A 13,534-nucleotide genomic window follows, 5' to 3' on the forward strand; every position below is an offset into this window, starting at 1 on the left:
ATTCAAACTCACCTCCCAATTGACTTGACCCTCAACCCTACTGTACCTAATAACCTTGCTCTTATTCACATTTACTCTTAACTTTCTTCTTCCACACACTTTACCAAACTCAGTCACCAGCTTCTGCAGTTTCTCACATGAATCAGCCACCAGCGCTGTATCATCAGCGAACAACAACTGACTCACTTCCCAAGCTCTCTCATCCCCAACAGACTTCATACTTGCCCCTCTTTCCAAAACTCTTGCATTTACCTCCCTAACAACCCCATCCATAAACAAATTAAACAACCATGGAGACATCACACACCCCTGCCGCAAACCTACATTCACTGAGAACCAATCACTTTCCTCTCTTCCTAAACGTACACATGCCTTACATCCTCGATAAAAACTTTTCACTGCTTCTAACAACTTTCCTCCCACACCATATATTCTTAATACCTTCCACAGAGCATCTCTATCAACTCTATCATATGCCTTCTCCAGATCCATAAATGCTACATACAAATCCATTTGCTTTTCTAAGTATTTCTCACATACATTCTTCAAAGCAAACACCTGATCCACACATCCTCTACCACTTCTGAAACCACACTGCTCTTCCCCAATCTGATGCTCTGTACATGCCTTCACCCTCTCAATCAATACCCTCCCATATAATTTACCAGGAATACTCAACAAACTTATACCTCTGTAATTTGAGCACTCACTCTTATCCCCTTTGCCTTTGTACAATGGCACTATGCACGCATTCCGCCAATCCTCAGGCACCTCACCATGAGTCATACATACATTAAATAACCTTACCAACCAGTCAACAATACAGTCACCCCCTTTTTTAATAAATTCCACTGCAATACCATCCAAACCTGCTGCCTTGCCGGCTTTCATCTTCCGCAAAGCTTTCACTACCTCTTCTCTGTTTACCAAATCATTTTCCCTAACCCTCTCACTTTGCACACCACCTCGACCAAAACACCCTATATCTGCCACTCTATCATCAAACACATTCAACAAACCTTCAAAATACTCACTCCATCTCCTTCTCACATCACCACTACTTGTTATCACCTCCCCATTTGCGCCCTTCACTGAAGTTCCCATTTGCTCCCTTGTCTTACGCACTTTATTTACCTCCTTCCAGAACATCTTTTTATTCTCCCTAAAATTTAATGATACTCTCTCACCCCAACTCTCATTTGCCCTTTTTTTCACCTCTTGCACCTTTCTCTTGACCTCCTGTCTCTTTCTTTTATACATCTCCCACTCAATTGCATTTTTTCCCTGCAAAAATCGTCCAAATGCCTCTCTCTTCTCTTTCACTAATACTCTTACTTCTTCATCCCACCACTCACTACCCTTTCTAATCAACCCACCTCCCACTCTTCTCATGCCACAAGCATCTTTTGCGCAATCCATCACTGATTCCCTAAATACATCACATTCCTCCCACACTCCCCTTACTTCCACTGTTCTCACCTTTTTCCATTCTGTACTCAGTCTCTCCTGGTACTTCCTCACACAGGTCTCCTTCTCAAGCTCACTTACTCTCACCACCCTCTTCACCCCAACATTCACTCTTCTTTTCTGAAAACCCATACAAATCTTCACCTTAGCCTCCACAAGATAATGATCAGACATCCCTCCAGTTGCACCTCTCAGCACACACATATATTCTTTTTTTTTTTTTTTTTCATACTATTCGCTATTTCCCGCGATAGCGAGGTAGCGTTAAGAACAGAGGACTGGGCCTTTGAGGGAATATCCTCACCTGGACCTCTTCTCTGTTCCTTCTTTTTGAAGAAAAAAAAAAAAAAAAAAAAAAAAAAAAAAAAAAAAAAAAAAACGAGAGGGGAGGATTTCCAGCCCCCCGCTCCCTTCCCTTTTAGTCGCCTTCTACGACACGCAGGGAATACGTGGGAAGTATTCTTTCTCCCCTATCCCCAGGGAAAACACACACACACATATATATATATATATATATATATATATATATATATATATATATATATATATATATATATATATATATATATCCCTGGGGATAGGGGAGAAAGAATACTTCCCACGTATTCCCTGCGTGTCGTAGAAGGCGACTAAAAGGGAAGGGAGCGGGGGGCTGGAAATCCTCCCCTCTCATTTTTCTTTTTTTTTTTTTTTCCAAAAGAAGTAACAGAGAAGTGGGTCAGGTGAGAATATTCCCTCAAAGGCCCAGTCCTCTGTTCTTAACGCTACCTCGCTATCGCGGGAAATGGCGAATAGTATGAAAGAAAGAAAAGAAAATATATATATATATATATATATATATATATATATATTTCTTTCGTCTGTTTCCTTGCGCTACCTCGCAAACGCGGGAGACAGCGACAAAGTATAATAAAATAAAAAATAAATATATATATATATATATATATATATATATATATATATATATATATATATATATATATTTTTTTTGCCGCTGTCTCCCGTGTTTGCGAGGTAGCACAAGGAAACAGACGAAAGAAATGGCCCAACCCACCCCCATACACATGTATATACATACGTCTACACACGCAAATATACATACCTACACAGCTTTCCATGGTTTACCCCAGACGCTTCACATGCCCTGATTCAATCCACTGACAGCACGTCAACCCCGGTATACCACATCGCTCCAATTCACTCTATTCCTTGCCCTCCTTTCACCCTCCTGCATGTTCAGGCCCCGATCACACAAAATCTTTTTCACTCCATCTTTCCACCTCCAATTTGGTCTCCCTCTTCTCCTCGTTCCCTCCACCTCCGACACATATATCCTCTTGGTCAATCTTTCCTCGCTCATTCTCTCCACTTCAAAACACCCTCTTCTGCTCTCTCAACCACGCTCTTTTTATTTCCACACATCTCTCTTACCCTTACGTTACTTACTCGATCAAACCACCTCACACCACACACTGTCCTCAAACATCTCATTTCCAGCACATCCATCCTCCTGCGCACCACTCTATCCATAGCCCACGCCTCGCAACCATACAACATTGTTGGAACCACTATTCCTTCAAACATACCCATTTTGGCTTTCCGAGATAATGTTCTCGACTTCCACACATTCTTCAAGGCTCCCAGAATTTTCGCCCCCTCCCCCACCCTATGATCCACTTCCGCTTCCATGGTTCCATCCGCTGCCAGATCCACTCACAGATATCTAAAACACTTCACTTCCTCCAGTTTTTCTCCATTCAAACTCACCTCCCAATTGACTTGACCCTCAACCCTACTGTACCTAATAACCTTGCTCTTATTCACATTTACTCTTAACTTTCTTCTTTCACACACTTTACCAAACTCAGTCACCAGCTTCTGCAGTTTCTCACATGAATCAGCCACCAGCGCTGTATCATCAGCGAACAACAACTGACTCACTTCCCAAGCTCTCTCATCCCCAACATACTTCATACTTGCCCCTCTTTCCAAAACTCTTGCATTCACCTCCCTAACAACCCCATCCATAAACAAATTAAACAACCATGGTGACATCACACACCCCTGCCGCAAACCTACATTCACTGAGAACCAATCACTTTCCTCTCTTCCTACACGTACACATGTCTTACATCCTCGATAAAAACTTTTCACTGCTTCTAACAACTTGCCTCCCACACCATATATTCTTAATACCTTCCACAGAGCATCTCTATCAACTCTATCATATGCCTTCTCCAGATCCATAAATGCTACATACAAATCCATTTGCTTTTCTAAGTATTTCTCACATACATTCTTCAAAACAAACACCTGATCCACACATCCTCTACCACTTCTGAAACCACACTGCTCTTCCCCAATCTGATGCTCTGTACATGCCTTCACCCTCTCAATCAATACCCTCCCATATAATTTACCAGGAATACTCAACAAACTTATACCTCTGTAATTTGAGCACTCACCCTTATCCCTTTTGCCTTTGTACAATGGCACTATGCACTATATACATGTACATAATTCATACATGCTGCCTTAATTCATTCCCGTCGCCATCCCGCCACACATGAAATGATAACCCCCTCCCCCCACATGCTTGCGAGGTAGCGCTAGGAAAAGACAACATGAGTCTCTGGCTGTCATGTATAAAGCATCGAAACCACAGCTCCCTTTCCACATCCAGACCCCCTAAATCTTTCCATGGTTTACCTCAGACATCTCAGATGCCCTGTTTCAATCCACTGACAGCATGTCGACCTTGGTACACCACATCCTTCCAAATCACTCTATTCCTTGCACGCCTTTCACCCTCTTGCATGTTAAGGCCCCAATCGCTCAAAATCTTTTTCACTCCATCTTTCCACCTCCATTTGGTCTCCCACTTCTCCTCCTTCCCTCCACCTCTGACAAATATACCCTCTTGGTCAATCTTTCCTCACTCATTCTCTCCATGTGACCAAACCATTTCAGAACACCCTCTTCTGCTCTCTCAACCACACTCTTTTTATTACCACACATCTCTCTTACCCTTTCATTACTTACTCGATCAAACCACCTCACACCACATATTTTCCTCAAACATCTCATTTCAAATGCATCCACCCTCCTCCACACAACTCTATCTATATCCCATGCCTTGCAGCCATGTGACATTGTTGGAACCACCATTCCTTCAAACATACCCATTTTTGCTTTCTGAGATAATGTTCTTGCCTTCCACACATTTTCCAACACTACCAAATGGCATCCAGCTTCGTCTCTTCGATGTATATCGACTGACTTATATTTCTCTCATGTCTCCCCTGATGATGTGATTATTACACAAAAGTGCACTTGGGAACTTATCGTGTTTCATTTTCCCCATGGACTCGTAAGAATATCTTGATCACAAACAAAATTGTGATCCTTTCCATACTTGTGTATGTGGATGGGTTGGGCCATTCTTTCATCTGTTTCCTTGCGCTACCTCACTAACACGAGAGACAGCAACAAAGTATAATAAAGTAAGTAAGCTGCATAAATAAAAAAAGTAAAACCCACTTGATATTTTTGAAAGTGTGGAAACAAAGCTTCTAAAGAGATAAAACCAAATATGTTAGTCAGAGAGGTACATGACACAAAAAGGAAGGAGAGAGATGCCAAAGGAGAGGGAAGTTGGACTTAATAAAAGAGGCATTATTTTCAAGATACAGTGGATGATGACCTATTCAGAATGTTGTCTTTTGGCATTATTGAGCTTCAGGAAAACTTGCGTTATTCCATGCTACTTTATTCAATGAAGGGCATCTATCAGCTGTAACATTTGTGTTACTTGGTGGATACCTGGTGAAGTACTCAGAGGCCCTAATGGGTTGCTGGTCCTTGTGGATACCTTATGAAGTCTTCAGGCATCTTCACCCCCACAACCCAGGATGGGCCCAGGATAATGCAATGGGTCATTGCCCTTATATGCTGCAGCCCACAGGCCTACATGGTACCCACTGCTTGGCTAGTCTGGCACACTTTGTAGGTACTTGTCCAAAGCACACCTGAATTCCTCTATCATGCATCCTATACTGTTTCTGTTGGTAGATGGCAAGGTATTGAAGAGTCTTGGGTGTTCTTTCTTTCTATACATCCCGTATCTTAAGATTTCAGAGGTAGTATTTCAAAAAGTATCATGCCAATATGACGTTACCTGCAAATGCGTGTTGGTGAAAGTGTTGATTTATTTACCAACCTCAAAAATCTAAGTGAAATCTAAGCATTATTCTCTGTTTAGCAAAACTTACATCAGTTATTCTTTTCCGGAACAGAGAAGTGGCATGATCTTTGTTGTTCCTTGTAACTGTGATTTTGTGCAGAAGTTGTCAAGAAAAATGTATCCTTGCATCATCAACCTATAATGCATGGCAAATACATGAAATCAACAGGTGTTGGCAGGCAACCAACATAAGTTTTATTCTGTGCAACTGTTAATCTATGATGCAAATGGGAGATTCTCAGTTACCTTTGTGTCTATCAACTTCCATTTTATTTTAAGTGTGGTATGTTAAACAATTACAGATTACATTTCGGAGTGGATTTCCCTCATGTCTTTTAATAAGTGTGTAATTTACGGTGGTTTTCCATCTTTTGATTTAGAATCAAGACTAAAAACTTGCAAAAGTTTGCAATCTCGGTAATCAATGCTTCCACCTAATCATATTACAAATTATGCAGTTCCACAGATATAACTACATTTTCAACATTCACATCACTTTCCCCATGAGTTGTTTGTACTTTATCACTCTGCACAAGTTGCTGTTTGGATGTTTAACCCCCTATGTCCATGAAAATTATCTGTGAATCTTCATAGAACCTGCAAATACTGTTTTCATCACCGAAAGAATACCATACAAGAATACAAGCAACGTAAGATTTTTACACTTAAATTCCAGTGAAATTACCAAACATAAAATAGCTAAGGTACAGTGTCTGGAAAAAAAAATTGTCTGCCTCCTCTTACATTTTCAAAGGCAGAGTCACCATTTTAGTACTCTACAGTCATCTCTTCTTTGGCCTTGATTACCATCAGCAGATCTGAAGATGCCTGAGCATGGAATGGACAAGGTCCCTGAAGTATTCTAGATCCATATTTTGGGTCTATAGGGTCTTCATCTACTGAATGAGGCAAGGCAATGATGAGGTGTAGGAAGCAGCCATCTGATTGTGCATTCTGAGCACCCAGGGCACCTAGAAATCTCACGTACATCCCCACTTTCTTCCTTTCATGCAAGAATTCATGCTTCCTCCTCCTTACAAAGATAAAAGCCAACCATCTTGAATGTGGAAGAATTTCAGTGCCCTGAAATGAAACTATCAAAATGAAGTGGCAGCTTGGGAGAGTAGAGAAAAAACAACCTTGCCTCAAGATAGCCTGAAACACTTTGAGGGGAGTTGCTGTTGCGCACACCTTTAGAAACAACAGACTCAGCAACCAGATGTACGATAATTTCACCCACAGAATTTCATATGAATGTACTCACATTAGTCTTAGCTGTGTGCTGCCTTTGAAAATACATGATAGGTGGGAAAAAATTTCTATGGACATTGTATACATTCATGTTACAGAACATGTAAAGGAGTTGGTGTGAGAACTAATGAAAGGTTTCTTACTTTTCTGCCTAGTACTGTTTGTTGCTTTGTTGAAAAAAAAAAAAAAAAGAGGGAATAAAAATGCTGAGGATGACTGCAAAACTCTTACTTACAGCAGCAGCCCAGGGATGGGAATGAGAAGCATATTGTATAGAATAATCAGCTTCAAGAATAGGCAAAAAACAGTAAGTTAACTACGGGGGAAAGGAAGACTATGATGTAAAAAGTAAAGCATGGAAAGATAAGAAAGCAACAATACAATAAAGGCAATACTTACAAGTCAAGCAGAGGCAAGTCAGTTGCCTGCAAAATGTTTAGATAGATGCACTTGCTCACCAGCTTCTTCGAGTACTTAGCCATCAACCTGCAATTCATACATAAAATGCTTATAAACTGTAGCATGACATACAAAAAACTAGTTCTAAAGCACTGTGGTAAATATCTTTATCTGGTTTTCCAACCTCGTCTGCATCCTGATGAAAAGGGGGCAAAGGAACATGAATGAAATGGGTTCAGAGTAGGATGACAAGGAAAAGACAGAATTACAGGAAGCAACAAACCTAATATACATTCCATTTCCTATGTAACACTCTTGTCTCTTGGTGTTACCATATGATACCATATTTGCAGTAGAGAACACAACCTTCTTAAAATTCATATAAAGTTTACTTCCAACATATAAAAGACATTCTTTTTTGACAAAGTCTACTTCAGTAACACAATCTGGAAGAGTGAAATTTTCCCTATTGCTTGAAAATGTGGTAGGAGGTGCTGCTACTGTGGAAAATAAAGAAGGGTAAAATTTGGGAAAAGTTAAGTTTCAACATCTAGAGAGTATGCTCTAGTTTTAATAGATAACCAAGTTTCACAATGCCTTCACTTGGTGACCTTGTTATTACACCCCTTAGGGGTGGTACTTAAGGGAGAACTGTTGCCCAATTACATCAGGGAAATACTTTAAGATTTAGCAAAACATCTGAAGTGTGCTGTCAATTTTAGTTTTGACAGTTTTGGAGCCTCACTGCCTCCGGAAACACTGTTGGAGTTGTCGTCTGCCTGTGACCTGTCAAGGGTGAGGCATAAAAGGCTACAAAGCAGCACTGGAGTCTTCCAGTTATGCTGAAGGTTAAAAGAGATGAGCAATTGAGGGTGATGGCACAGAAAGTGAATGGAATGACTGGTGAGAATAAAAGGAGGGAGACCAGGGAGAGGTTTACACCAGGGAGAGGTTTACAAGTTTTAGCGTGGATGTGCTAGGGATTGGTGAAACATATATCCTTGGGCAGGGTGTGTGGAGTGACAATGGAATTGATGAACACAAGTTATGGGAAAGGCACGGAAGGAGTTGTGGTATGGACAGGAATGAGTGAAAAATACCAGGTAAGAGGAAAGGAAGGACATGGAATTCTAGAAAGGAAAGAAGTGCAATTCTGCTACCACCATGAGCATGGGAGGGTTACAGAGCATGGATGGAATGGATCAAAAATAGTGTGGGTGAAAGGAAAGATTGGGATGGTGAAGTACGCACAGGTATATGTATATGTGCCTGTGACTATGAAGACTGTACGAGGCAAGGATGAAATGAAGCTTTTCTGGAGAAACTTGTATGCCTATATAATCAATTTTGAGGATGAGAGAAATATGGTTATATTGGGTGATATGAATGTGAAAGTGGGATGTGATGAAATAGATGAGATAGTTGGTACATGGGGAGTGCCTGGAGTAAATAAGAATGGAAGCTATCTTGTGGACAATTGTGCCAAGAGGCATTTATTCCTTACAAACACCTTTTTTCAGCACAAGATGAGCCACAGATATACCAATGAGGAATGATGGAAAAGAAGTACAAAAGGCTTTGATTAGCTATGTGGCAGTGGATGAAAGGTTGAGAAAGGCCGTGGTAAATGCTAGAGTTGTGAGAGGATTCTATGGAGACCGACCATTTTGCAGGTCTTGAAGGGATGAGGATCAGAGAGAAGTGGAGGCATAGTGTATGGAAGAATGAATAAGTAAAAGTGTTGGCAAACGAGAAGATAAATCAGAAAAAATGCAGGGAGGAGTATCAAAGGAAGGTAACTGAAAGCTCAGATGGAAGTGCTGTGAATGTAGGGATGCAGGCATGTGTGAATGACGTGTTTAAAATGTTTAGAGAAATACAATTAAAATTGAAGAATCAGTAGTTGGATACAAGGCAGTGAGATACACGAATAAAAAGGAGCAATGCATTGTGAGCAGAAGAGATTGGAAATGCTGTGAAAGAGAAGAAAAAGGAATATGGTAGATTGCTCAATACGAATGTACCAGTGAAGTTCAGCACAGGAGGAAGGAAGAAAACAAAATATGCAAGCAGAATGTTAAGAAGCTGATAGAGAAAAGCAGAGAAAGATTAGATGAAGATTTTGGAAAAAAGTGAAGTGGAAAGTTTTAGGATAATAAAAAAAAAAACTATATTGGAAGGAGGTGAAAAATGAAAGAGGTGGATGTAAGGGTGGAACTGTTGATATGAAAAGTAAGGAAGGGGAGTTGCTGAATCAAAAGGAGGAAGTGAAATGAATATAGAAAAAGTATTTTGAATAACTGATAAATGTGGGAGAAGGGGAGGCAGTAGCTGTTACATGCATGGGTATGGAGGATGGAAGGAAGAGATACAAGTGCGGGGGGCCTATAGCAAAAAGGGAAAGAAAAAGGGCAATAATGAGGCTGAAGGTAGGAAAGGCACCTGGAGTGGATGGGACTACAGCTAAATATGAAAAGAATGGATACATCTTACATGTAATTATACATGGAAATAGAAAGTTATGCCTGATGATTTGGTTAAAGCTATTATTGTTCCTTTATTCAAGGGAAAAGGTGCTAAGGATGAATCAAGCAATTATAGGGGAATAAGCCTGTTAAGTATACCTGAAAAAGTGTATGAAAGAATACTAACTGAAAGAGTGATGGAAGTGACTGAATGCAGAATGAGTGAAGAGCAAAGAGGTTTTAGGAAAGGTTGGGATGAATGAATCACATTTTTGCAGTAACGATGACTGGAAAACAATTCAGAGGTCTGAACATGCAGGAGGGTGAAAGGAGGGCAAGGAATAGAGTGAATTGGAGCGATGTGGTATACCGGGGTTGACGTGCTGTCAGTGGATTGAAGCAGGGCATGTGAAGCGTCTGGGGTAAACCATGGAAAACTGTGTAGGTATGTATATTTGCGTGTGTGGACGTATGTATATACATGTGTATGGGGGGGGGTTGGGCCATTTCTTTCGTCTGTTTCCTTGCGCTACCTCGCAAACGCGGGAGACAGCGATAAAGTATAATAATAATAATAATATATATATATATACATATATATATATATATATGGTTATCCCTGGGGATAGGGGAGAAAGAATACTTCCCACGTATTCCCTGCGTGTCGTAGAAGGCGACTAAAAGGGAAGGGAGCGGGGGGCTGGAAATCCTCCCCTCTCAATTTTTTTTTCTTTTTTATTTTCCAAAAGAAGGAACAGAGAAGGGGGCCTGGTGAGGATATTCCCTAAAAGGCCCAGTCCTCTGTTCTTAACGCTACCTCGCTAATGCGGGAAATGGCGAATAGTATGAAAGAAAGAAGAAAAGAATATATATATGGTGTGGGAGGCAAGTTGCTAGAAGCAGTGAAAAGTTTTTATCGAGGATGTAAGGCATGTGTACGTGTAGGAAGAGAGGAAAGTGATTGGTTCTCAGTGAATGTAGGTTTGCGGCAGGGGTGTGTGATGTCTCCATGGTTGTTTAATTTGTTTATGGATGGGGTTGTAAGGGAGGTAAATGCAAGAGTCCTGGAAAGAGGGGCAAGTATGAAGTCTGTTGGGGATGAGAGAGCTTGGGAAGTGAGTCAGTTGTTGTTCGCTGATGATACAGCGCTGGTGGCTGATTCATGTGAGAAACTGCAGAAGCTGGTGACTGAGTTTGGTAAAGTGTGTGGAAGAAGAAAGTTGAGAGTAAATGTGAATAAGAGCAAGGTTATTAGGTACAGTAGGGGTGAGGGTCAAGTCAATTGGGAGGTGAGTTTGAATGGAGAAAAACTGGAGGAAGTGAAGTGTTTTAGATATCTGGGAGTGGATCTGTCAGCGGATGGAACCATGGAAGCGGAAGTGGATCATAGGGTGGGGGAGGGGGCGAAAATTTTGGGAGCCTTGAAAAATGTGTGGAAGTCGAGAACATTATCTCGGAAAGCAAAAATGGGTATGTTTGAGGGAATAGTGGTTCCAACAATGTTGTATGGTTGCGAGGCGTGGGCTATGGATAGAGATGTGCGCAGGAGGATGGATGTGCTGGAAATGAGATGTTTGAGGACAATGTGTGGTGTGAGGTGGTTTGATCGAGTAAGTAACGTAAGGGTAAGAGAGATGTGTGGAAATAAAAAGAGCGTGGTTGAGAGAGCAGAAGAGGGTGTTTTGAAATGGTTTGGGCACATGGAGAGAATGAGTGAGGAGAGATTGACCAAGAGGATATATGTGTCGGAGGTGGAGGGAACGAGGAGAAGAGGGAGACCAAATTGGAGGTGGAAAGATGGAGTGAAAAAGATTTTGTGTGATCGGGGCCTGAACATGCAGGAGGGTGAAAGGAGGGCAAGAAATAGAGTGAATTGGAGTCATGTGGTATACAGGGGTTGACGTGCTGTCAGTGGATTGAAGCAAGGCATGTGAAGCGTCTGGGGTAAACCATGGAAAGCTGTGTAGGTGTGTATATTTGCGTGTGTGGACGTGTGTATGTGCGTGTGTATGGGGGGGGGGGTTGGGCCATTTCTTTCGTCTGTTTCCTTGCGCTACCTCGCAAACGCGGGAGACAGCGACAAAGTATAAAAAAAAAAAAAAAAAAAAAAAATATATATATATATATATATATATATATATATATATGTCTTGGGAGTAAAGTCAGGGGTTAGTGAGAGGACAAGAGCAAGGGAAAGAGTAGCAGTACTCCTGAAACAGGAGTTGTGGGAGTATGTGGTAGAATGTAAGAAAGTAAATTCTCGATTAATATGGGTAAAACTGAAAGTTGATGGAGAGAGATGGGTGATTATTGGCACATATGCACCTGGGCATGAGAAGAAAGATCATGAGAGGCAAGTGTTTTGGGAGCAGCTGAATGAGTGTGTTAGTGGTTTTGATACACGAGACCGGGTTATAGTGATGGGTGATTTGAATGCAAAGGTGAGTAATGTGGCAGTTGAGGGAATAATTGGTATACATGGGGTGTTCAGTGTTGTAAATGGAAATGGTGAAGAGCTTGTAGATTTATGTGCTGAAAAAGGACTGGTGATTGGGAATACCTGGTTTAAAAAGCGAGATATACATAAGTATACGTATGTAAGTAGGAGAGATGGCCAGAGAGCGTTATTGGATTATGCGTTAATTGACAGGCGCGCAAAAGAGAGACTTTTGGATGTTAATGTGCTGAGAGGTGCAACTGGAGGGATGTCTGATCATTATCTTGTGGAGGCTAAGGTGATTTGTATGGGTTTTCAGAAAAGAAGAGTGAATGTTGGGGTGAAAAGGGTGGTGAGAGTAAGTGAGCTTGGGAAGAAGACTTGTGTGAGGAAGTACCAGGAGAGACTGAGTACAGACTGGAAAAAGGTGAGAACAATGGAAGTAAGGGGAGTGGAGGAGGAATGGGAACTTTTTAGGGAAGCAGTGATGGATTGCGCAAAAGATGCTTGTGGCATGAGAAGAGTGGGAGGTGGATTGATTAGAAAGGGTAGTGAGTGGTGGGATGAAGAAGTAAGATTATTAGTGAAAGAGAAGAGAGAGGCATTTGGACGATTTTTGCAGGGAAAAAATGCAATTGAGTGGGAGATGTATAAAAGAAAGAGACAGGAGGTCAAGAGAAAGGTGCAAGAGGTGAAAAAGAGGGCAAATGAGAGTTGGGGTGAGAGAGTATCATTAAATTTTAGGGAGAATAAAAAGACGTTCTGGAAGGAGGTAAATAAACTGCGTAAGACAAGGGAGCAAATGGGAACTTCAGTGAAGGGCGCAAATGGGGAGGTGATAACAAGTAGTGGTGATGTGAGAAGGAGATGGAGTGAGTATTTTGAAGGTTTGTTGAATGTGTTTGATGACAGAGTGGCAGATATAGGGTGTTTTGGTCGAGGTGGTGTGCAAAGTGAGAGGGTTAGGGAAAATGATTTGGTAAACAGAGAAGAGGTAGTAAAAGCTTTGCGGAAGATGAAAGCCAGCAAGGCAGCAGGTTTGGATGGTATTGCAGTGGAATTTATTAAAAAAGGGGGTGACTGTATTGTTGACTGGTTGGTAAGGTTATTTAATGTATGTATGACTCATGGTGAGGTGCCTGAGGATTGGCGGAATGCGTGCATAGTGCCATTGTACAAAGGCAAAGGGGATAAGAGTGAGTGCTCAAATTACACAGGTATAAGTTTGTTGAGTATTCCTGGTAAATTATATGGGAGGATATTGATTGAGAG

General features: G+C 41.3%; 1 protein-coding gene across 1 annotated transcript in view; it reads right to left on the bottom strand.

Moving 5' to 3' along the window:
- The window catches only part of LOC139762956 (uncharacterized), a 405,421-nt gene that overhangs the window by 223,041 nt on the left and 168,846 nt on the right, over positions 1-13,534 (bottom strand). The window contains exon 3 of the mRNA XM_071688281.1: positions 7,361-7,447. Coding sequence (XP_071544382.1) covers positions 7,361-7,447 — 87 coding nt within the window. The remainder of the gene's footprint in view (positions 1-7,360; positions 7,448-13,534) is intronic.

Source organism: Panulirus ornatus, chromosome 45, assembly GCF_036320965.1.
Source record: "Panulirus ornatus isolate Po-2019 chromosome 45, ASM3632096v1, whole genome shotgun sequence".
Lineage (NCBI taxonomy): Eukaryota > Metazoa > Arthropoda > Malacostraca > Decapoda > Palinuridae > Panulirus > Panulirus ornatus.